The sequence below is a fragment of the Polyodon spathula genome, chromosome 3 (genome assembly GCF_017654505.1).
Source record: "Polyodon spathula isolate WHYD16114869_AA chromosome 3, ASM1765450v1, whole genome shotgun sequence".
In the NCBI taxonomy this organism is placed as follows: Eukaryota; Metazoa; Chordata; class Actinopteri; order Acipenseriformes; family Polyodontidae; genus Polyodon; species Polyodon spathula.
Window position 1 is genome coordinate 8,617,062 of NC_054536.1, and position 25,850 is coordinate 8,642,911.

General features: G+C 37.3%; 2 protein-coding genes across 2 annotated transcripts; both read right to left on the reverse strand.

Annotated features, from left to right (window-relative positions):
* Nucleotides 1–342: 342 nt before the first annotated feature.
* Nucleotides 343–10,266, reverse strand: msrb2 (methionine sulfoxide reductase B2). Its single transcript, XM_041244247.1, has 5 exons — nt 9,980–10,266; nt 6,012–6,118; nt 5,769–5,845; nt 950–1,097; nt 343–461 (listed from the first exon to the last, which is right to left on the reverse strand). The coding sequence occupies exons 1-5, from the start codon at nt 10,095–10,097 to the stop codon at nt 357–359; spliced, it is 555 nt and encodes a 184-aa protein (XP_041100181.1). The 5' UTR covers nt 10,098–10,266; the 3' UTR covers nt 343–356.
* A 6,934-nt stretch (nt 10,267–17,200) lies between these two features.
* Nucleotides 17,201–24,447, reverse strand: LOC121307685 (armadillo repeat-containing protein 3-like). The gene is made up of 12 exons (XM_041239926.1): nt 24,393–24,447; nt 23,562–23,687; nt 22,890–22,958; nt 22,461–22,636; nt 21,596–21,790; nt 20,767–20,950; nt 20,019–20,171; nt 19,503–19,611; nt 18,444–18,733; nt 18,001–18,185; nt 17,803–17,860; nt 17,201–17,624 (listed from the first exon to the last, which is right to left on the reverse strand). Exons 1-12 carry the CDS (start codon nt 24,445–24,447, stop codon nt 17,476–17,478), a joined length of 1,749 nt encoding a protein of 582 aa, XP_041095860.1. The 3' UTR covers nt 17,201–17,475.
* Between the last annotated feature and the right edge of the window lie 1,403 nt (nt 24,448–25,850).

Consider the following 25,850-nt stretch of genomic DNA (forward strand, 5'->3'; position numbering starts at 1 on the left):
AACTCCAAATATTCAGTGTCAGTGGGCAATTTTACATGTATATGTGTATTTTATCAGAAGCTTGGATAATATTATGTAGCGTTAAACTGTTTGGATGTAAATGTGAAACCTCAATTTATTTTGGGAGTCAGTCAATACTTCCATTCCTGCTAGAGAAGTTGTTAATTATGTCCAACCAAACTCTGTCTACTGCACTCAAACCCAGGCCTCTGGATTTGAAAGGCCTGAAAGGTAGTAAATTTACTGTCATAAAAACAACCACGTGTATATTAAATGAGAAATACAGCATGCTAACTACAGCTTTTGGCATCATAATACTGACTTTTTTTTTCCCTAACACATTTTTCAGTTTATAATTATTTTGAAGTGGGTTTGAAGGTTAACGCAACACTGTTGATGCAGAATCTCTGTCCTGTAGGCTCTGGTCCATCATCAAAGACATGGCCAAGGTGGGCGTCACACTATAAAGGGGACAGGAAGACAATGATCATCCGCAGCTAATTCTCAATGTCTAATGAACTGCAAACAAACCTGCTTTTAACAAGTATGTTACACGACATCCCCCACCATGGCTGCAGATAAAAGAATTAGAGCAATCGGTAACACGAAATTCATGTCTATAGATCACATCCGGGTGCAAACTTTTACTGGACAAAAACAGCAATGGAGCTTGACCAGAAAACAGGCGTGTACCAAATGGGGTCTGTTGTAACGACCTAAACGGGTGGATCATGAAACCAACTCCCTAATACGTACAAACCTGACGCCTAGTTAGCATACCTCTCCACTGTATGTTTTATGGTCTTTAGTGATGTTTATAAGATTTTCTGTAAATCACCCCTGGGAGAAAACATCAGAAGTATTATATACCGTTAAAAGGCAGCAGTATTTAAACACGCTGCTGCTTAGATCAACGAAGGAGCATACAACATCACTCTGGAATGCTTACCTGTCGGCAAAGGACCTCGGTTCCAGCAGAGCCCAGGGAGTTGTCAGGCCGGCGGAGGATGTTGGTATTGCTTTCATCTCCGTCACACGTGCCCTGGGCTTCGTAAAATGAAGGCCATCCTGTACCAGTGTTGTACTTTGTTTCTGAACTGTAAAATAAAGGGTGTTTATTGCACTATAAACATCATGTAATGCCTTCAAGTAGCCGCAGTTTCATGCTAATGTTGAAAATATAGCTCATTTTTTGTATACATATAGCTTAACTATACTGTATTTTTTTTTTTTTAATTATACTGGTAAATAATGCCATCCACATTGCATGACAGTATGCTAAATAAATAAATAATAGGCTAGTCAATCTGTTCATTTTTTCTTTGACAGGATGTTATTTAAAGTGGGTGTTTCAAATTAGGACAACGTATAACTGAACGTATAACTATACAACGTATAACTCTTCTAAGAGAAGAGTCCAGAAATTTTTCCCTGGCCTGATAAGAGATCACAGACAGTAAACACAGGAAGACAATGGTTTTGCTTGTACAGTGAACGATTGCTATTTTAATTTGTCCTGAACAGAGCTTCAGAGCTGCACAGACAGAACAATGAAGGCCCAGTCTGTCCTTCTAAACACAACCACCAGGAGGCAGCACATAGTCACTGAAGAGCACGTGACCCAAACCAGATCCCTTGGGTCTGAGAGACAGCAGCCACAATCACTCACCCCAACCCCAGCAGTGACAGCTTCTAAATCGTGTAAGGACTGGAAGTGCCCAGACCGGCACAAGATGCCTTGTGCTTTGACAGCAGCGAAATCCATATTGTCATTTTAACTAATAAGCGTGAACAACATTTCCCTTTCGGAAAGGCCAGCCAGCCACAAATAAAAATCATTCTGCAGCACTTAAAAATAAACCCATTTGAAATCATTTAAAAAAATCTTAATTTCATCCTGGTTCCTCTTTCACTGCTATTGGATAAGCAGATCTAATTACTGACTTACCCACTGTTCCACAAATAGGATGGATTCACTGGACAAAGGAAAACAGCGTCATCTATCTGCTCCACTTCACTGCTTTGGTCTAGCAAGGCTGTAGCCAGCTATGAGGCACAGGCCTCGATTAAACTCATACCAATAATGATTTATTTAGGCCCTTTACACGTTGCTTTGACACAAGTAAAAATGCATTTCATCCCTCAATGTGTGCATACATGAATTCCCAAGTCCTGCTGATATCTACAGCCTCTGGGCTCTTGAAAATCTTTACTGTCATTGCAGACTGCAGTAACACAGACTATTTTTATTAAAAAGTGAAACGAGACGATTAACTAGGACTTCTTTCTACTGCAGCGAATAACATTAACGTGCAGAATGAAGGCGGTGGAATACAGTGAATAAGTAGTGCTCTTATAATGCAAACACATAATTAATCATTGCAATTATTATTCATTTTATTTATAGGGCTGCAGTTTGCAAGGAGCCTCACATTCACATTCACATTAATTCTCAAATGCATGACATTTATATGCATGTGAGCTGTGACCTCAATGTTTTTCTCGTGACTATTTTGTGACAAGGCAGGGCTTAAACCAGAGCTACTGTATCAGAGTCTCTAACCCTGTGCCATCCTGTCACATGGATGCTTCATTGTTTTTTGTATATTTAACACATGTCTAAACGTTCAATTTAAACAGTAAATAGGGGTCAAACATGGAACCCCAGAATTAGGGTTGTTTTTCTATCATGGTCAAAAATGGCTTATTTAACAGCCTTTCATTGTCTAAAAGTGGGTATTTCAATGTGACTTTTGGCATTCTTTACTTTGTACTATTTTCTTGAAATGTCACTTGTACTCCATTGTACTTGAACGCAACAGTTCATGTAAGTGCACACCAGTCAGAACACATCTGTACTTGGATTTGACATGTTTCAGCGTGGAAAAAACTGACTCACAAAAGTAGGTTGAGCCAAACCTTGAAATAAGTCAGAGGGCAGCATGCCTTATGTTTGGGTATGTGTCCTTTGGCACAACGTGCCAAAACTGAAGCGTTCACTCTTTTAGAATAGACTTCAAACTTGTAATCTTCCCGGAGCTCAATGATTTCCATTTGAGAAGCCGATACATCAGCGACTAATGGGGACTTCAAGGGTTAACCACAAATCTAATCTGAGGTCTTTTCAACTGAAGATCTTTAAATCGGCCAACAAAAAGTCTTGAAGCGCTTGAAGCAGGGCTGAGTAGCGATGTATACTCTGTCTTCAAGGGCTTGAAGCAGGACTGAGTAACAATGTATACTCCTGTCTTGAACAACTTGAAGCAGGGCTGAGCAGCGATGTATACTCTGGCTTCAAAAGTTTGAAGCAGGCCTGAGTAGCGATGTATACTCCTGTCTTGAAAAGTTTGAAGCAGGGCTGAGTAGTGATGTATACTCTGTTGTAGTGCTTCTACTATATCGTTAATTGAATTGGCAACACATCTGCCAGTAATGCCAAATCTAGAACCTTTGCCCTTCACTTCCATGAATAGTTTCACAGCATTCAATAATTTCAAAAAAACGAGCAGTTACCTTTCCTCAGGAAAGCCATCTTACAGTGCAGTGAAGCACCAGATCTCCTGGAAGATCTTCTTCACAGAGAACTTCCATCAGATTTTTTAATTGTATGTGATTCAGTGCATGAGTACGAATGTAGCTGACAATTTCCAGAACAATTTTCATAACATGCTCCAAATTCAGGTGTTTCAACACCAGCTGCTCTCGATGAATAATGCAATGAAATGACCAAAATTCAGGAAAGCTATCATCAGCTTTACAAAGGCCCACTAACCCATGTACAGATCCTAACATGGATGGTGTTTCATATGAAGCAACTGCAGCAAGCTTCTTTAAAGATAGCTTGGCTTTCTCAATCAATCATCAATACTTCTTTGATATCCATGCCCTGGGTTCTGTCTTTAAGTGGCACGATGTCAAGCAGCTCTTCTCTTACGGTGCAGTTGTCTAACACTGTACACACAGATACAGCTACAGTGCCGTGAAAAAGTATTTGCCCTGTCTGATTTTCTGCTTTTTTGCATTTTTTTGACACTGAATGTTATCAGATCTTCAACCACAATCTAATATTAGATAAAAGGGACCCTGAGTGAACAAATAACACAAAAGTTTGATACTTATTTCATTTATTTATTAAAGAAAGTTATGCAACACCCAATGCCCTTGTGTGAAAAAGTAACCCGAGTCCCGAATACACAGTAAAGTAAGGGTGGATATGATTTGCTAGTTAGTTGTTATGTAACAGTTAATGGCTGCCATGCTGCTGATTAGCTAAGGTTGAAAGACTTACTGTAAAAATAATACACATAAAGTAAATAAATAAATAATAACTTGTTCACTGTGTAATGAAATATACAGGAAATCAAAGAGCCACATTTCGACCACAAATGAACCTCATGCGAATCTGGAGATGCTGGTTGTCCACCGCTGGCTTATCTGAAAACTATGCTAAATTGTAGAATATTTCATTTTTTATGTCACCTTTTAAAGACATACTATCAGTGAATTATCAAACAAAATAAAAACCTTAAAATACATGTAAAAATAACAACAAACATGTGAAATGTCCCTTGTCTTGTACTGGACAGAGCGATCCTAAATGCAGTGTAAAAGGTAATGATAAAAACATGTGTATATTACACTATTCTTTCACAAATGGGAATTTTTACAGGGAACTTCATATTATTATTATTATTATTATTAGCAGATGCCTGTGATAGAGACAGAATGATTCTTGGTGATAAATCTCCCTCCTGACCTGTGAGAGCACTGTGTAAAGGGAACAGAGTGCCCTGGACTGGATGGCTAGAAAATTAATTCCCAGGGTTAGGTGGAAGTCGGCCATCTAGAAAGGAGGCAAAGCTACGGTACACCAAGTCATCGACCTGGAAGGGAAGCGATGTAGCAGCCGTTGATTGGAGGAGTGGTTGCAATCGTTAACCAAGCGGAGGGGGGCGTCATTGACGGTATATAAGGGGACATAGCGAGGTGATCTGTTCCTTTGTTATGGTTAACACTAAACCGGAAGGAGACCTGTATTGTAATCATGAGTGTTTTGTTTGTTTTGTCGTGTCTAAAAACAGTTGTTTGTTATTAGACAGCTAGCACGATCTGGAGCTGTCGCTAAAGGCCAGCACCAAACCCCCACAACACTGCACTTGTGTCATGATTAACTGTATTTGCACCACAAACACTATAGCACTCACTGTGCACTTGTGATCTTGTTTGTGTTGCATGTGGGTGTTTAAATATCGGGACTATTATTTCGGAGCCAACCCTGGGATTACAACAGAGCAATATGCAAACCATTGTGTATTTTCTGTTCGCATTGTTGTTTACTGTTTTGTCATCATACTTGGATTATAAAAAATAACCCTCCATTTCACCAGTACTTTGTTGTCTGTCATTGTCTTGAGCACCGCTACACCCCTACACCTGCGCATCTCAAACCACTTTGCCACACGTCCTTATCCAGGGCGACATTTTTCACCTGCACATCACTTTGGTTTGAACACCACTTGCACGGTTTCTAACTGGTAGCAGTTTTCACATCAGTGATTGCAAAGAATATCTTATATGGGCTTGTGAAGACATTTCTAATCAAACGCCTCATCACTGCCCAAATATTAATTTTGTAAATAAAATCAGACTCTGATGGAGAACAAATCGTCGAATGTTTTGTTGTGTAGTTATTTCCTGTATATAACCCTTGGTATCCATACTGTTTCTTTCATATCAGCCTGTACGCAGTACATGCGTATGAACTGTACCTGAAGAGAGGTGCCTCACAGCACACACAGTGGTAATGTCCTGCTTCAGTGTTGTTCAGGTAGATGCCGCTGAAAGGCTGCAAAAGGTTAACATGAAACACAGATCAGTTTGTTCACTCAGCATGACTGCAAGGCTTAATATTTCAGTCTATTAACTGCAACCATTCAACCATCCTGCCAATAACATCCCTGTCAAATCCAATACTGTCAGATGAATAACGCTAAAACACCAGGGCTACTCACCAGCTCTGTCCCCTTTTCTCTGGTCACATAGTACTGCTCTGGTGTTAGTTTCTTTTTCCAATCAATCGCGACAGCTGTCTCATCATAGCGCGTAAGTGATCCCAGACCTGGAATTAAACGCATGTGAACTCACTACTGTAGTGACCTATTCACCTGCATAAAACAAAAGAAAGTGACACAAAAGCGATTTCTCTTTTCTTTTACTTTAAACAAGTACCGCACCAAACTTACAGGAGCTTCATGGAGGTAAACCTGAGGCTGAATACCGATGGATCTGGAACCAAAGGGTCCAGGAACATCTGTACATAATCCTAATCCTAACCTGAAATCTCAATTGACCTGAAACACCTTTGACGTAATCCTAACCTCAAAGTCACTAGCAGATTGTAAAAGTGCAATCTGCTAGTGACTTTACAAATCGCCTTGCAACCATAGACAAATATATTATTAATATTACTGGGCTGACTTCCTGTCTTTCAAATCTCAGAACAAGCAATAGCAAGTTTATCACTACCCATTTTCTTGAAGCTGAAGATCTCTTGGTTCTTTGCTTGTCTATTTCACTTTAATGCACTCCACAATAGATAAAATGTCGGTGTTGCTTACTGGTACCTAATTGTAGGTCAGATTACCTACAGCACAGGAACCAAGAGCGCTGCTTTTGAAAAAGCAAGTGTGAACCAGAAGATCAGCAGATGAACGAGGTGTAATGATTACAATGCTCATTAATAGGAAGGAGGTCTTGGTTATTCTTTAATCATCTTGAAAGTACGTTTCTTTTAAAATGTCAACAGTTTTAGAAAATCACTTTTTGAAACATTCTGTTTTAAATGTATGCAAAGATGAAGGGGCATTCCAGGGTTAATTACTAAACATGAGGAATGAGTGCTAGTCATTGAATGCAGCATGTACAAAGAATTAGTGATTCCAGCACTCAGTGTGTACAAAGAATTAGTGATTCCAGCACTCAGTGTGTACAAAGAATTAGTGATTCCAGCACTCAGTGTGTATAAAGAGTTAGTGATTCCAGCACTCAGTGTGTACAAAGAGTTAGTGATTCCAGCACTCAGTGTGTATAAAGAGTTAGTGATTCCAGCACTCAGTGTGTATAAAGAGTTAGTGATTCCAGCACTCAGTGTGTACAAAGAGTTAGTGATTCCAGCACTCAGTGTGTATAAAGAGTTAGTGATTCCAGCACTCAGTGTGTACAAAGAGTTAGTGATTCCAGCACTCAGTGTGTACAAAGAGTTAGTGATTCCAGCACTCAGTGTGTACAAAGAGTTAGTGATTCCAGCACTCAGTGTGTACAAAGAGTTAGTGATTCCAGCACTCAGTGTGTACAAAGAGTTAGTGATTTCAGCACTCAATATGGTTAACAGATTTTATGTTTGAAACTCCAGTCTTTCTCTTATGTGATGTTAAAACTGTAGATTTGAAATAACTCAACAGGCAGTGAACACAATGGCAGGACTACTTATTGAAAATATGTTACACTTAATAAAATGACAAATGACCCCAATCCTTTATTTCAGTGAAGTTATGCTACTTCTCACTTCTACATATTACTGAATCTGAAACGGTAAACAAAAGCACTGTATCAGAGTACCAAACCCAGGGGGGTCTGGACCCAGGACCGCCTTGTAGATGGGATGTATATCTCAAGGGTTATATCCTGGGTAAATAAATACATTTCAAACTTGAAAGGAAATTTCCAGGCCAGAGGTACTAGAGTAATCTAGTACAGTGTAGCAACTGGTTGTAAATCATCTAGTCAAACAACCTTGTAGAAGTATGTCGGCCATGTCTAGCTATTGAATTTCTAAACTGCTTAAGTTACCAAAGCTAATGACATTATGTGATATTAAGCTGGTCCAATCTCAATAGATTTAACATAAACAGACAAATCAAACTGAACTGTAGACTGCTTCTGTTTTTGTCAAGGTAAACAGGAGGGTGCTTTTATCATTAAAAACTCACAAGGCCTGCACGATTCCTTGAAACCAAGCCTGATGAACCACTACTGAGCAACAGCTGTGTGGTTACAGATACAGCATGTGTCTGGCAAGCGTCCCATTGCACTGCGAGGCCCTAAATCTTGCTTGCAATGGGGGTAGGCATTAAAAAGGAGCCTTCCATTTTAACTGCAATGTTACTTTGAACTACTGTACAACCACGTTTGTGTTCCACAAGGTTCTTTATCAACTCAGCACATTTTTTGTCGAGGTATCACACTGGCAAATTATTTACGTCACTTATATTTTAACATGCAATTCTTAAACTTTGTTTATAGTATGTTTTCACGATACAGGGTATGACAGTCGCTTCAGAAGTTTTATCTACAGAGAATGCTGCTGCAGCCTTGGCTAATGTGTAAGGTCTGATAACAACTCATACCCCTAGAAGGATCATGCACAGTGGGTAGTTGAGCGTTCTCTCAGTGTTTTACTGCTTTACATTCTGTTTAAACAGAACTGTTAGTTAAGACAGAAACATCCTTTCGGAATAAATCCCACCATCAAATCAGTTCTTTATTACAAAGAATGTTTTTATCCTGGTGTTTACAGTTATTTTACCAGTTGCAATTATAGTGCTTTTACCTGACTCACTGAAAGCTGTTTAACCGGGCAGGTCATCTCAAAGGAATAGTACAGTCCTGGAAAGTAAACAGCTATCTGTTTCAAACCCTATTTTCTAAATCACTGCTAACATTTGGATTCTGACAGTGCTTGTTTTTCGAAAGTAAAGTGCTAATGAAAATAATATGAAGATTCTAAAAACGTTTGTAATCAACTGATAAACACATTTATTATGACACTATACTTAATGGCTACATCTTACTGCAGTAAATACTGTCAAATTCACCACAGCTCTGCATTGTAAATAACACTGCATTACTTACTATAATGTATTGCAGTATTTAACAATGTACAGCAGTAAACTGTGCTATGCTGTAGTGAAAAATTAAATAATGTAGTACAGGTGTCTGTAATACATACAGTATAGTATTTTCACTACAGTATACCACTTAAATGCAGAACATTGATAAATATTGCATTAAATTACAGTAACCCAATGAAATACTGAAGAATGCTAAACTTGTCTAGCAAATAACTGCCGTTTATTGCAGAAGTTTATTCCTGTAATTTGGAAGGCGGGTCTATAATATCTTATTTATCTGCATGCCTAATTTGCATATTCCAAGAACACCAATGTCGCTGGTTCAATTGATCACAGTGTTACCTCTGACAACAACTCATTTCAAAACAATTGCTTTCAAGTGAAATGGATATTCATAGCATTCAGCCGTTTTAGGTGTGGGGTATCAAGTTGACCTTGTATGCTCGTGAATACAAAGTTTAAAGGTCTTTGTTGGTAAATCTCACAGGCCAGGAGTCATGTACAGTAAGGTGTTTCTGTGAGTGATTCTGCATTTAGAAATGTCTCTTGTTTCACACAGCAGTTAACACATTACAGTACGGATTCCCAGAGACTTGGTACTGCAGTTACTGTACAGTGCACACTACACTACACCAAATATGCAATAGATATTGTAATGATCCAGTATTCACGAAAAATAGACACGCTTCAGTTTGTTGTTAACAGGATAGATAACACTTCACTACCCATGGGGCTAATTATAAACCAACTGTAAGTTACTTAAGACTTTTTCTAGCGTCTTCAATCCACCCGGAAAAATCACAGATGTGCACTTGTTGTAAGTGGAAATTTCCACTGAGCGCTGGGCAAACGCTTTAGCTAACCATTCTGTTACAGCACATACACAGCTCTGTACTGTATCAACAAGGCCGTTGATCTGTTAGAAATCGACGAGAAGTGAATTAAAGCTACACTCGCATTTAAATGATGGGTGTGCTTGGAAAGGTTACACAGTCCTACAGTTAGTTGTTACACTCTATAATGACACCCAGTTGTCTTACAGAACAGAACAGATTTACAATGATACATACCGGAGTTCGTGTAAAACGGTCTAATCCTTTTAAAACTGTTCTTTACAGCAGGTAACGTTCTTCTAGGTGCAATTGCTTTGTTGAGAAGAGAAGAAAATCGAGAAAGAAAACGAGCCATGTCTTCCTTGATATGACGGTTCCTTTAGGCTACCTGCAAAATATTCGTGTTCTAGAGCAGCAAAGGGCTGCTAATTATTGTGTCACTGGAATAGTTTCAGTGTCTCACCCCCGATGAGACTGAACTGTGTGGACTGAAGCAGGCAACTGTGTTGGTTCGGTGAGCACACTGAAGCAGCTCTTCAAATTGAAGCGCTGCCTCCGCCCCCTGACGTGAACTGTCAGTATGTGCAGCTAGCACTGTACATGTGTCCCAGATTTCAGCCTTAATGTTTTGATCCCGGTCAGAAACACTAACATTGTTAAATCGTCTCGTTTTGCTATGGTATTCACATTTTTTTTTTATTATTTTTATTTTATTTTTAAGTAATAAATAAATAAATAAATAAATAAATAAATAACATTGTGCTCGGCAAGTTACCTCCAGAGAAATTAGGTTGTGTTGAGAAAAAAAAAAAAAAAAAAAAAAAAAAAAAAAATTCTGAAGTGCTACCGAGTGCTTTTTACGGTTTTTTTGTGTTTACGAAGCTTTATAATAGTTATTATAAATGCACCTAGCTTACCAGTGCTTTAGCACGATTTCACAATGATTCAGTGTGCCACAGTAAAGAGGTGTGGCTCTACAGGGCAAGGGTTAGGGTTCATGTTAGGGTTTATGTTCATGTTAGCATGTCGATCCACAAGGATAACCAACGGGAATGGAAGTGGCATACAGGTCTTGTGTATGTCCAGGAAGGAGGTGGTAAATTGTTCAGGTCAGTCACAGTGGAAGACAACAATTACAAGCAAGGTCAAATACCCAGTAGGAACATATCCCTGAGTAGTGTGTGACCTTGCCTGTGAACCAGGATTGTCTTCTATCAAGCGTGGTATTCCACCACCTGTTTATTACAGGGACATTTAACAGACAGATACTCTAACTGCTGCTTCAGTGGAGCCAGTCTCCCTCATATAACCACTGTAAAGCTGATATTTCAGTAACTGGACATATTTTACGGACAAAAACCTTACTGTGTCATGCACATGCTGCTGAGTAGTGTGTGTGTGTGTGTGTGTGTCACAAGGGACAGCCACAGTCTGACATTGTGACCTGAATGGATACAGCATCGATTACCTGTCAGATTAGAAACATGCAGCATCCTTCCATCATTATCTCGTCAGTCTAGGCTGTGGGCCTGTGTGGTTGTTTCATTCTCTTGTTTTGTCAGTAAAAAGGTTGATTGAAACCATCTCCTGGTGATCGCTTAAAGCATAGTCTTCATGGATGACAAGTCGGGTCAAATGAAGGTTGTCTGTGAACCATGAAATGAGCCCATTATTTACAAAAAGAAAACAGCTGGAATGTATTAGAATTCATTAAAGATGCATTATAATCAATGATAAAGCATTAAAAAACAATAACTAAAGGTAAAGTTCTGTATCATGGCAAAACAGATGGTGGAGTGTATTAAAACAATGTGCATATCTGATTATGTATGATTAGCGAATTGCAAATGAGTTACTTGTAGTAAAATATACAGAATCAGTATACAGAAGATTGTCTACAGTACATTGATACAGTAGCAATGATATTATAGAGGAGGAATGATGTAAGCATAGGTTAGGTATGAAAAGGTTTATTTAGAAGTCTTTTGTTAGACAAGAGAAATAAATGAAGATGCACACCCTGTTGTCTCTGCAATTGGTAATTATGCACAAAACACCTTTTAGGTATTGCATGCTGATTTTGAAGTTTAATAAAGTATTAGTTTTGAACCAGTGGGGAGTCCTTACTGGAGGCAAGAGAGGCAATGCCTCCTCAAAATTTCAAAGTGCAAAAAAAATTAAACAAAATGCAATCATTGTCTAAAATTTAAGAAACAAATTACATTATAACCTAAACCCTAGAGTCAACATTCCTATATCAACAGTAATTCTAGAGCCCAGAGAGTTTTTTTTTTTCCTTCAGAGCCAAGCCTCTGTTATAAACATCATTTGCTTTTAACCACAGTACTAGCAATGGCAGATGATGTAGTGTGATCCCTTATTTTAATTGGAGGTGCCCCTCCTGCCCCTTCTGAAGCACTTTACCGAGGGTGCACCATTATGAGTGAGGTGTTGACTAATGGAAATTGCATCCAGTTTTCTGAAGGAGATTTTACAAAAAGTGACCAGAAAAAAAATAATTCCGTCATAAAGGTAGGAAAATTAAACAAACCCACAATATATTTAAACCCAGCTATGTTATTGTCTTGTTAGCCCTTGGGGCTTGTCTTGTGCAGGCATTTTAAAGGTGGAATGGAGGACAATATTGTTGATTGGCTGATGAAGACTCTGTTTGCCATGCTAGATTACACAGAAAAACTTTGTATAAAATCTGAAGGGAGGCTACTATCAAAAATGGAAAATTCTATCAAGAACAGGTCATTTCAGAGTGGTTGGTGCGTCAGAGTGGACTGGCTGACCAGGGTTGTAGTTCATAACTGTCTTGCTGGACCTGTGTTAACTTTTCAGTGACTGGTAGTTCGCTCACATGAACAAAGTATGGCTTATTTATCTTTTTTTAAATATCCGGGTACAAATCTATAAACCGTCACAGCATATCTAGCTCTTCAGGAACTAGCATAATGTGGTCACGATGAAACGCCAGATTCACTTAACAGGGGAAACTACAGGGACCTTACAGAAATAATTGCTCCCTATTGTACAGCAGCAACTTCAATCTTTAATGTTTGAACAATGTATGGCAGCAGTGTTAATGCTTAATAATGAACCACATTCATTTGGTTGCTATTTGTATATTTTATGCATAAGAGAATTGCTAAGTTTTTATTTTAATAATACAAGACCCTTATCGTAGGTTCCGCTAGGGGGAATAAGCTGTTATTTGTTGATTACATTACATATTTAAGACTTTATTTCCTTTTTCAGTTTTGATGCTTGGAGGGAGAGAGTTAAGAAAATATTTTATACAAAATATGTTAGTGACAAAAAAAAGAAATTTCTAAATGCTATATTAATGTTGCATACACTGCATTTTTAGTTATGTTTCTTAGAATAAGAACATAAGAACATAAGAAAGGTTACAAACGAGAGGAGGCCATTCAGCCCATCTTGCTCATTTGGTTGGTAGTAACTTATTGATCCCAGAATCTCATCAAGCAGTTTCTTGAAGGATCCCAGGGTGTCAGCTTCAACAACATTACTGGGGAGTTGGTTCCAGACTCCCACAATTCTCTTTAAAAAAAAAAAGTGCCTCCTATTTTCTTTTCTGAAAGCCCCTTTATCTAATATCCATTTGTGACCCCTGGTCCTTGTTTCTTTTTTCATGCCTTTTAAATCAGGAATAATTCTGGTCGCTCTTCTTTGCACTCTTTTTAGAGCAGCAGTATCCTTTTTGTAGCGAGGTGACCAGAAGTGAACACAATATTCTAGATGATGTCTTAGTAATGCATTGTAAAGTTTTAACATTACTTCCCTTGATTTAAATTCAACACTTTTCACTATATAGCCAAGCATTTTGTTGGCCATTTATATAGCTTTCCTACATTGTCTACTCTAGGTGAAGACATTTCTGCATCAACATAAACGCCTAGATCTTTTTCATAGATTCCTTCTTCAATTTCAGTATCTCCCATATACAGGGCTAGATTAACCTTTTGTGTGCCTGCATGGCGACACACCAGATTTGTGGGCCCCCATTTGTGGAACCATTGTAGGAGACAGGAGATCAACACAGAAGTTGTCTTTGACACATCACATTTTTGAGTGCAGCTTAAATGTTTTTTCTTCATTTTCATAGTCATTAGTTGTTCCTCTATGGCATAGAGTCTACACTTACGCTCTGGCACTGCCTCTCACCCATGCCTGCAACTGTGCGTGCACAGGCAATAAGCCAGTGTAGTATTATGCTCAAAACACTCACACAAACAAACACTATGGGGATTTTATTTTAGTGTACGTTCAAAACACTCTACTAGTCACTTTCAAAACACTCTGGTCACATTCATAACACTATACTTCTACATCCAAAACAACACACTACGTACTTTCAAATCACTCTCGAGTTCAAAACACTCAACCTCTCGGTAGCCTTCACCTCTTACCCAATCAGTGCTCCAGCCACCTGTCCATCACAGAGGTCCTCCTAGGATATTAAATGGGATGCCAGCCCTCCCGAGATTGTTACAATATAAACACACTTTTTATATTGAAATGTATCGTGATGTGTACACTTAAACATATTTAGCTCGTTGTGTGCCCCTTCCGATTGTGGGCCAGGCGCCGTGGAGCCACTGGCGCCATTGCAAACCCGGCCCTGCCCATATGGTATTTATAATGGACATTTTTATTGTCATGTGTCTGTGCAGTTCTGAATGCTGTCTAGATCATTTTGATTGATCTTTGAGGCTGCAATGGTGTTTACCACTCCTCCTATTTTTGTCATCTGCAAATTTAACAAGTTTGCTCACCCAGAATCCAAGTCATTAGTGGAGATTAGGAATAGCAGAGGACCTAATACTGATCCCTGTGGTACTCCACTGGTTACCTTGATCCATTTTGAGGTTTCTCCTCTAATCAGTGCTTTCTGTTTTCTACATGCTAATGACTCCCTAATCCATGTGCATGCATTTCCTTGAATCCCTACTGCATTCAGTTTGAGAATTTATCTTTTATGTGGGACTTTGTCAAACGTTTTCTGGAAATCTAAACAAACCATGTCACATGCTTTGCAATTATCCATTGTTGATGTTGCATCCTCAAAAAAGTCAAGCAGGTTAGTTAGACACGATCTCCCTTTCCTAAAACCATGCTGACTGTCTCCCAGGATACTGTTATCATATAGGTAATTTTCTATTTTGGATCTTATTATAGTTTCCATAAGTTTACATATAATAGAAGTCAGGCTGTAGTTACCTGGTTCGGTTTATTATTTTGCTCGGTATCTAGCAGTCTAATGCATTCCCAACCCATTCCCATACAGCATTTTTATTAATTTTTTTAGAGAAAAGCCTTATAATAAATAATGTTATGGTCTGTTGGTACTTCAGTTAAAGTGTAAGCTAAAACTGATAAGAAAAAAAAAAAAAACATAATTTTCCTTTTTTATTGATTTCCAAGAATCCTTTCCCTTTCTTTTATCTTCATTTACACAGATGTTTGGACCTTAGATTCAGTTATATGTCCATCAGAATGCACGATTGGTTCCAATCCGTTTAGCTGAAAACATAGCCGTCATTTCCTGATTTGTTTAACCTGGCTGTGTCGACACTGTTTGCAGTCTGTCTTCTGTTTGTAGCCAGCCCTGCAATGCTGTGTTCAAAGTCTTACTTCAAAGTGCTGCTGGATGGAAGGGGTGAAACTTCCCGCTTGATTTACTAAGCTTTGGCTCCAATGCAGTCCATTTTTTCCCCGTCTTTTCTAAAGAAAAAAAAAAAAAAACCCTGCAATTGACCATGCCAGCAAAAAATCCCCCAAAAAACAACTTGCACATTGTCCCATTTAGTGCTTTCAAAAAACATCAAACTGCACTACAACTAAAAAGAATTATAATTCGAACATTATGACAAGTATCTATGAGATACACATCCTTCGCAATTACTGTAAACTCATGAATCACTAGCACATCATATAAAAACTAGATCACGTATTTCTACATATGTTTAGATACAACTGTGATATACAGACGGGCTGACGTGATGACTCCATATGCCTCCAGAATCAGATACTTAAGAACTTGTGCTAAAGGATTTCTTTATCAATGTTTTCTACCTATACATTACCATTGCAAGGGTATGTTTCTCATAAGGGAGACAATGAGCATATACTAAAGCATGCCTGGGTTTGATAGCATACTGTATTTACAGATTATGCTAAATAAAAATAAAAAAGTAGAAGCAATGTTAATACTGCCAGATAATCAAAAGATTACATTTTTAAGTAAAACACTGAAAAATGGCACCACTATAATCGCACTAATTGTGTCTGGAATTGAATTTTAAGGGACATTCAGCTTTTATAAATTACATTTTATCAAATTAATCAGTTAAAAGTGAGAACTTTAAAAGTGAATGGAAATGGACCTATAGCGCATGTAAAATTTGATTTGGAAGTCAATATTGAAACATATTTACTGAGCTAGTTTTGCGTAACAAGTTCATGTACCTAATTTATTGGCAAAACAGAAAAAAAACTGCAGATAAGAAAGAAAAACAAAACAGCCTGAGTAATTGCTGACACATTAACTTTCCAAAAATGCAATTCATTTGCAGAATTTATAGATTTTCCAGGTGTGTAAACAGTCTTGATACGTCAGTTAAAGCAATGTGTTAGTTTGTGTTCAGTTCTCTTCCACTAGCTCGCAACCGCGTGTAACTAAAAACAACATGTAAACATTTCATTAAAAACAAAGTGAGTTACTGTTTTCATTGAAAACCTGATGTACTTTAACCCTTATTTACGCATGTCCTTGCCTGTCTTCTGCTGGATATTTTATATTCTACTGCTGGAGTTATTTAAAAGCACTTTTAATTCTGCCTGGTGGAAATGTTATGATTGTCACCCCTCCGGCTCATATAAGACTGAGTGGGGTGGAAATCAGCTTGTATTATAGAACACCCTGACTGTCCGATACAAATCATCTTATGCACACTATCCGACACAAAGACATTCCAGATGGCTGGATTCTATTTTGGGACAATTATATGTATTTATTATACATATGATATTGTACAAAGCCTATTTAAAATGTGGATGATAAATTCTTATACCGATATATAACGTTTTATAACCAATATATAACGTTTTATCACAATTGAAAAAGCAATTCTGTAGCTATATTTAAAAATGTAAGTGTGAGGTATGGACAGACGATCAGACAGACAGGGCGCCTCCATATCCCTAGACTCTGATACGCTTAATAACTTGTGTAGAAGAATGTCTTTGGATAAATGTAAGTATGTAAGTGTGGTGGTCAGACAGACATACACGGTCGTATTATGGCACACTTAAAAACACAAATTTCTAAAAAAGGTCCTTAGAAAGTTTCATCATAACTAATTAATCGTTTTGTTTCTTGTTGGACATTAATTATTGATTCACTATTGTTTAGTTAGTCCAATAAAATGGATCAACTCCTTTTCTTGTTGGGTACTGAAACAAAGCACAGCACTACCAAAATTACTGAAAAAGTTACTGCTTTTTAAATAGCCAATACTTTATTACACTATATTAATTATACAGGAAGGTATCAGAAATCCACAAATACTCTTTTCTAGGTACTGTATCAATTATGTTGGCCACATCTTTTATGCATATGCAATTCTGTCATGGTTATACATTTTTGGCAAAATGGTTAGAAGAATTACTTAAGGTATACATGTATTGTTTTAGGAAATTCATTATATGCATTGATACTGAATGGCCTCAGGGCTGTTTTTTTTCATGAAGTGTCCAGGGCTGTGCATGAGATCTACTGCATATGCCTTGGGGGGAAAGAGTTTTCCTGGAGCCTTCGGAACCTCATCAGCTAACAAGACCTCATTCCATGCCAAAGCTCTATGGTAGAAGGTTCCTTTCTTAATTTGTCCAATTGGGATGACATTGGATTGCAATTGAAATTTGAGCTCACTGACATGAAGTTCCCAGAAAAATTCATGAAGTCTATCTTTTTCTACCGGTCCACGCATTTCCTTCACAACAAGCCTGTGAACATTGTAAGCATTTTTTTCTGTTATACTCTCCTGGAACCAGACTGGAATTGATGCCAATTCTGTCTGCTAGAGCCTACAGGACACAGAAGAAATACATTTAATACATTGTCTATTGTGAAACATGTAAACAAATGCAATTACAATACCTTGTCTAGTCTTTGTCACTGCCAATATGACGTGTGGCATATTTAAACCTAATAACACAGAAATTACCTTAAATAGCAAAGCTCTATGGTAGAAGGTTCCTTTCTTAATTTGTCCAATTGGGATAACATTGGATTGCAATTGAAATTTGAGCTCACTGACATGAAGTTCCCAGAAAAATTCATGAAGTCTATCTTTTTCTACCGGTCCACGCATTTCCTTCACAACAAGCCTGTGAACATTGTAAGCATTTTAAAAACCCATTGTAAAATTTTTAAATTAACAAGCGAATAACAATAAATGTCTTACCTCTGTTCTTGTATCTGAATCACAAGCTAATGCTGCCACTGCCAGCACCACTTTGCTTAATACAAGACTGTTGGTGGAGCACAGTGCTTCTGTCAGAGCCTGCATGGCCCCCTGATTTGTCTAGTAACATTAAAACAATCATAGTTGTGAGATAAACATGTATAATTAGATAACAATGTGCTCTGTAGTTAGATTTCAGATACTGGAGCGCAAAGCTTCCTGGGTGCACATGTTTGTGAGCACATCAGTTCTTGTATCTGAATCACAAGCTAATGCTGCCACTGCCAGCACCACTTTGCTTAATACAAGACTGTTGGTGGAGCACAGTGCTTCTGTCAGAGCCTGCATGGCCCCCTGAGCCAGGATACTGGAGCGCAAAGCTTCCTGGGTGCACATGTTTGTGAGCACATCAGCAGCATGTGCCACAGCTCCAACCATTTTATCAGTCAGCAGTTGTACTAAAGCTTCAACGCCTTCGGCTTCAATAACGGCACTGTTAAAAGATACACAAAAAAATATATACAGAACGTTTTTATACTCTTGGAAGTATTTCTTTACAAATGTAGTAGATTGTGTTAGAATCAGATTTACTGCTAATTGTTCTTTTTAACTTTTTATAAATACAGCCATGCGTGTGACAGCTAAGCATTTATAATATGTATTGTTTGACCAGTTTCCTAGCAATACAAAGCAGCATTTTCATCATATTATACATGGTCGTTAATCAGTTTACATACAGGTTCATTCAAATGCTGGATTACAACCTTTTTCAAATATGTTACCTCAATCAGGGCGAAGTGTGTGCTGTACAAACACTCCATAAGAATGACATACTGTGGTTTCCATTTTAATAGGAAATATTATACCTTTATCTGTCCAGCAGAGGGCAACTTATGACTATTTTTCACAGACAAGCTGATAGTATCTTTAAGTACTCTTTAAGTAGGTTTCATTGCAAGTACAATATATTACATTACTGGATTACACGTTGTTAAACATGCTTTTAATATATTGTCATGCCAAAGAATCTGTTTAAGATCATTACACCATTTAAATCAATCTTTAAAATGCTGCTAAGTTAAACTGCTTGCTCAAAAGAAAAGGCACATCATTTCTGCTTCTGTCAATTAAAATGCCACATACATTGTTTCCACTGTTATCTGAATCCTCAAAGTAGACTCAACAAATCAAATTTCAAATCACACTGAAACAAAAGACCCATTATTTAACTTCTGCTTAGAGTTTTGCATACTGAAACATACTTAACGTTAAGGTGATTTGCACTCGTCAGATTTGATAATGCCAAGGCTGCAGCCTTCTTCACTTCTGCATGTTCACTGTTTAGCAACTGAACAATGGGCTGAATTCCTGCTGTAAAACAACATTCAGAAAATATTACCTTCACAGAAAAAGTGACCCTTATACTGTCTGTGCTGAAGACAAAGCAGAAAGAAAGTGACCAAGAAACCATGGCTTTATAAAAAGAGCATGCTGTTAAATGAAAAAGCAGTACATATATCAAACCAGTTATAAAACCAGTAGTCCTGCAGCTCCCTAATGTGTCTGCCCAGTTAGTTACAGTAGTAATAAGAATTATTTTTGTTATTGAAATCATTAAAAATGAGAAACAGTCAAAGGCAAATCATTTGTAAACTACAGATAAATTATTATTATATTATATCATATTCTTTGAGCTTTAAAGTATACTGTTAAAGGTATACTGTTAAAGGCCAGTCCTTACAGTTCTTTGTCGTGCTTTACTGTTTTATTTCACTTACCAAGCTTCCTGAATTCATCCTTGCTTGCCAAGTTCTCACACATAATGGCTATAGCCTGGCAGGCCGCTGTTCTGAGTCCCTCGTAGTTCACTCTCAAAAGGGTTGCCAGGGTTTTCTCAACTTCTTGTTCATGCAGAATTTTCCTGTTTTCATCTTTCAAAGAGATGTAAAAACAGCTTTTAGTGCACACATGAAGACATTTCACATTCATAAAAGTTCATTTCAAAGGCAAACCCAGCACTTTGTGACATCAGCTGGGTATTGATGGAAGAGCTTCAAACTGTCTAAATTCACAAAACATTTATTTGAATTTTTTTAAAGGGAAAAACAAAGTGGTGATGATATAAAATTTCAGCAAAACTTTAGTAAACATGCTGTACTTAATTATTGGGGATTCAAGCTTAGTGTGCTTCATACATATTATAAGAGGCTTACTGGGTGAGACAAACTATATTGCCCACTTGGAACATCTACTATAACTAACTTGTGACTATTAACATCTGCTTTTTTCTGCTGACTAATCCTACATTTCCAGCCACAGCATACAACTCAATCTCCCCCTGTTCCAATATCAAAATATGAGAAGCCACCAGTTCTGTCTGTTGCTCCAATTCATTTTACTTTTACTTCATTCTAGGTGGTAGAATTTTACTGCTCTCTACAAACAGAGGCAACATATAATATTGAATGCAATACTCTGAAACACAGACCGCTGAGCTGCCATAACTATTTAATTCCAATGACATACTGCTCTGTGCTGTGTTAGTTATGGCTTTAGCAGCATTCATTTGGACCTCTGGAAGGGTAGATGTTTCAGCTAATTGGAGAAGTTTGTTTAAACCCCCAGTCTGCTGAATCCGCTGCACTGTGTCCATGTCTTCCATGCAATGTGATACCACCACAAGTGTTTCTACATGCAGGTCATTCAATTCCTGGTGGGAAGCAAAACAAGTGAGCTAATTAATGCCAAATAAATTGCTAATGCAATCACAGGGAAAATGCTGACATCTTTCTATCTCATATAATCTTAGTTAAGGTGGGCGCGTTAATTGTACGATTATTATCAAATGTATTTTAAAATTGCATGTGAACCATTTAGAAATCCAGGGAAGCTGACACAGACACCTGCAGTATCTCAGAAGGCTCTATTTTACAGAAAAAAATATATGTTCTCAATATTCCTCCATATATAGTAGCCTTCTGTGCTCTTTGCTAAAAAAGAAAGAGAGTTTGTTTAAATAGCTGTACGGACCCAAGCTACCCAAGTTTGTTTAAATAGCTGTACGGACCCAAGCTACCCTCCTCTGTGAGCCAAACAGTTGTTGTTCTGCTGCCACTTGCAACAAGGAATGCATTAACGCGTTTGCTTATAGTTATGAAAGCAAACAACATATATATATATATATATATATATATATATATATATATATATATATATATATATATAAATAATATAAATCAGACTGGAGGAAATGAGTCAAAATGCTTTCAATCAAATGACTCATTTGTATTTGTATTTACTTCATATAGTAGTTTTGTAACTAATTTTATGCATAATAAATCTCTGTATTGTTTACATTGTTCCCCAGAATTTCAATGAGCTGTTCAAATCCCTGGTTCTCTCTGAGTGCCACTCTGGTTTCTGCATCGCGGGTAATTGTTGCTAAAGTTTTCAGCGCTAGCTGCTGGATAACAGGATATTCAGACTTGAGCAGTTCAAGCAAGGGGGGAATTCCATTCAGCTCCTGAATAGCAGCATGGCTTGGGAAATCCTGTAATGTACAAACACAGTTATCAAAAAGGATAAAAACAAAGTAGAGGCCACTCACCCACAACTTCTTTATTACCCTATTCTATGGCAGAATTCAATCAAAGTTCCTGTACATGAACTGTGTTCTTTTTACTGTTCCCTTACCCTTTTTATGAGTTCAGGAGTTGCTCTCCAGTTCTACAGCAACTTCCTGCAACAGTTGTATGTAATATAGGCCAGTTCAGCCAAAGTGTCAGCAGCAGCACCATCTAGTGCACAGCAGTGTATTGCCAGCAAAACAAATGGTGCTGGCTATTAGTTTTATAAAGACACATTGGAAGATCTAGCGCTATGTTACTTTCTCTAGGGAATTAGAACTGAAGAGCTGCTCCAGTACTGAGCAGAAAGCAAGACATTTAAAAACCTAAGATTTAGTTTTTACAACTGAATGCTACTTCAAATAAGATTGTTCCTCTCTTCACTCAGTGGCTGCACAATAGGACTAGGGCTTTCTATTTGGGCTCACCCACTTGCCTTACTGACCCTAGGCTGTTGTACTTATACAAAAGATCAGTGAAACTGTAAACAATTTAGAAAAATAGCTGCATGTGCATTTATATAAATTGCATATTTTCAATTAAATGTATAATGTTTGCCTACATCAAATTTGAATGGATAAAATGAAATGCAACCTGAACAAATTGATAAATGCACTTAAGGGAGTTCTTCTTGACATCAGGATCAGGGCTTGAAAGAAGGCTGATAAGAGTATCTAATCCATTTAGTTCAAATATTTGAACTTTGCTTGTGTATTCAACAGACAGGTAGGCCAAACACAGACTTGCATATTCATGGATAAGTGTGTCTTCTGTGAGAGGATACAAACATACAATAACTTATAATGCATTTTTAACTACCTTGTTGCTGTTGATGCAATTATAAGGAGGATATATTCATGTAATTATTTTGTGAAAACAAACACACTAGTATTACTGCACTTTTTTGTTTCTTTGATCACTTCCCTGGCACTTCAAATACTGTATATGAAAGCTGTCCCTGGGGAGCCACATTAAAACAAGACACAAAGGAAAATGATTCTGCTAATGTCAAGAGAAACATACTGGCTGGTGCAAGTCTTGCTAAAATGGATGGTATAACATCCAGCTTTTTCAACAGCTTCTTAACAGCATCTACAAAAAGAAGAATAACATTTGTTTATTGACCATAAATACATTCTATACATAAAAGCATGAATACAATAACTTTATTTCTAATATCTACAGTGTTTATACATATAAACAAATACTGTAGCAAGTTGCTAGTAGTGTTTACTATTACTGTAGTATTAGGTCTAGAATAATTTAATGAATGACAAATTGCATTTTATGAATAAAAAACAGTGCTTAAAAATAATTATCAATATGAATAGAGTCCATCATCACATATATACCATTGGTTATAATTTTATAATGGTTATATTTTTATTTTGTGTATGAAAAGCTAAATTATAAAAACAAAAACAAAACAAAACAAAAAAAAACCTTTTAGCGCTGAATTTGAACAAGACACTACAAGACACTAAAAGATATACTTTATTGAATAAGAGATATTAACTATTTATTTATTGAATAAGAGATATTAACTATTTTTGTATTTCCATTTTTATTACTATACATTAAAAACACAGTACAGCTTACATGCACAACTTATCTCCTTTCTTTCGCATACTTTATTCCTTTGTGCTACGCTGTCCTGCATTCTTTTTCTATGTAATGTATGTAGTTTATGCTGACTGTGGGAAGCCATGACTCCCAATGCCATGACTGCATTTATGCGCACTGCTTTGTCTTCATTCGATATCAGCTTGGACAACGGCTCCACAGCCCCAAGTTCAACGAGGGTTGTTTTGTTTTCATCACCTTTAGAAAGGCAAAAAGAAAGATTACACCCACATTATCCCACAGCATTTTTTTTTTATAGTGTCTTATTTATTTTGTAATCTATTTTGAAACTTCTTCTTTATTTTCTGTTTCATTTCACTTGCAAACATATTCTTTAAACTCCCCAAGCTTTCTTTCTTTCTACCAATATTTAAGTAAAGGTTGAACTTGGAATTTGTTAATAAATAAATACATCTACCGACATACATTGAAAGACTAGTGCACTGTTCCTATTTAGTATTCAGATTCTGAAAGACACTTTTATCTTCTGTTATTCTTACATTCATAAATTACATCATGCTCATTGCTATTGTAATAGCTGGCAAATCCTCACCAAACATTTGGAATTATTATAAAAATTGCACATAATAAATGATATTAACATTTTGACAGCCTTAATATAGAATGTTGGGATGTTTTTAATCACACACATACAATTGGTGTGTGACCTTGCAGTGCTGCTGGCCACGGTGCTCAGGTTGTCCACTTTGTTTGATACATTTTTACCAAATCAGGCTGCTCTTTAAGCTAAAAGGTCTTGTTCTCCCATTATTTGATTTGCATGTGGATTCAACCACATACTGTAATAAGTATCGTGCAAAAAGATCAGACAAAGTAATGATGCTGGGATGATTAAGTGCAGCAGGCATTGTATCAGATTGTGTGTTATATATTAATACCAACCCTTTTCAGCAAATTTGTACATAGCTTCACATGCTTTGACTAAAATCAGACACATTATTACTGGAGGAAATCATCTTCCTTTGGTAAATTCCTTTTGGCGTATTTCTACCCCTGCAGAGATTCTAGAAGCACTCACTGCTGTTTCTACCCGTGCAGATTCTAGAAGCACTCACTGCTGTTTCTACCCCTGCAGAGATTCTAGAAGTACTCACTGCAGTTTCTACCCCTGCAGAGATTCTAGAAGCACTCACTGCTGTTTCTACCCCTGCAGAGATTCTAGAAGTACTCACTGCAGTTTCTACCCCTGCAGAGATTCTAGAAGCACTCACTGCTGTTTCTACCCCTGCAGAGATTCTAGAAGCACTCATTGCTGTTTCTACCCGTGCAGAGATTCTAGAAGCACTCACTGCTGTTTCTACCCCTGCAGAGATTCTAGAAGCACTCACTGCTGTTTCTACCCGTGCAGATTCTAGAAGCACTCACTGCTGTTTCTACCTGTGCAGATTCTAGAAGCACTCACTGCTGTTTCTACCCGTACAGAGATTCTAGACAGATTTGAATAAGGATTTTTTTTTCTTCTGAGTTATTCTTACCACATCCTTTGGAGGAGGCTCTGCTTCTTTTTTCACCTTCTTACCCATCCTAAACAATATACAGATAATTTCATTAATCAAACTCAGATATTCTGCATTCATGGAGCAAATGAATATTGTACTGGAAAATTATATTTAAAAAATATATATAGAAACTAAACAAATATAGATATAATATAAATCAAAGCTTTTCAGATGGGGGCTAGTTATAACATCTTCTTTCCCCTTTTCTTCATCTAGGGAAACAATGTTGTTTTTGAAATAAGTAACTATTTTTACAGAATGGCATAGGTGGGCTGAAGCAGCAGTCTGATCTATTCAGTTAAATATTGCCATTGAAAAGGACAGCTATCAGCTACATTATGCCAATACAGCAGTGGGCAGGGCAGATATCAAGCAAGATTAGGAAAACGTGGAGAAAAGTGTAGTAAATCTAAAAGATGTTAGACTTTAGTTACCAAGTCTTTAAAATATTTATTGATTTCCCTCCCTCTTCCCCCATCGGTATCTGAATTGATATTTACAGTGACTTTGTTTTGTAAACATTTCCTACTTACATACGACATGATATTTATTCATAAGATTAAACTAACAGGTAAAGGCAATTTTGTTTAACCAAAATGTGGAAGTGAAATCTGAACTGGAGATGTCACACATGCATCATTTATAATTTTGCTTACCTTAACTATACCCATGTATGGAAATGTTATGAAGTTATCTACTCAGATAACAGCTTGTTAATCAGACAAGATAGTCATGGAGAAACAGCAAAGAAAATACCCTGTAAATAGTAAAAGCACCAGAAAGCACTGTAAACACAGCATAATGCATACACCAGGGGAAACATAATCAGCTGCAGTGACAG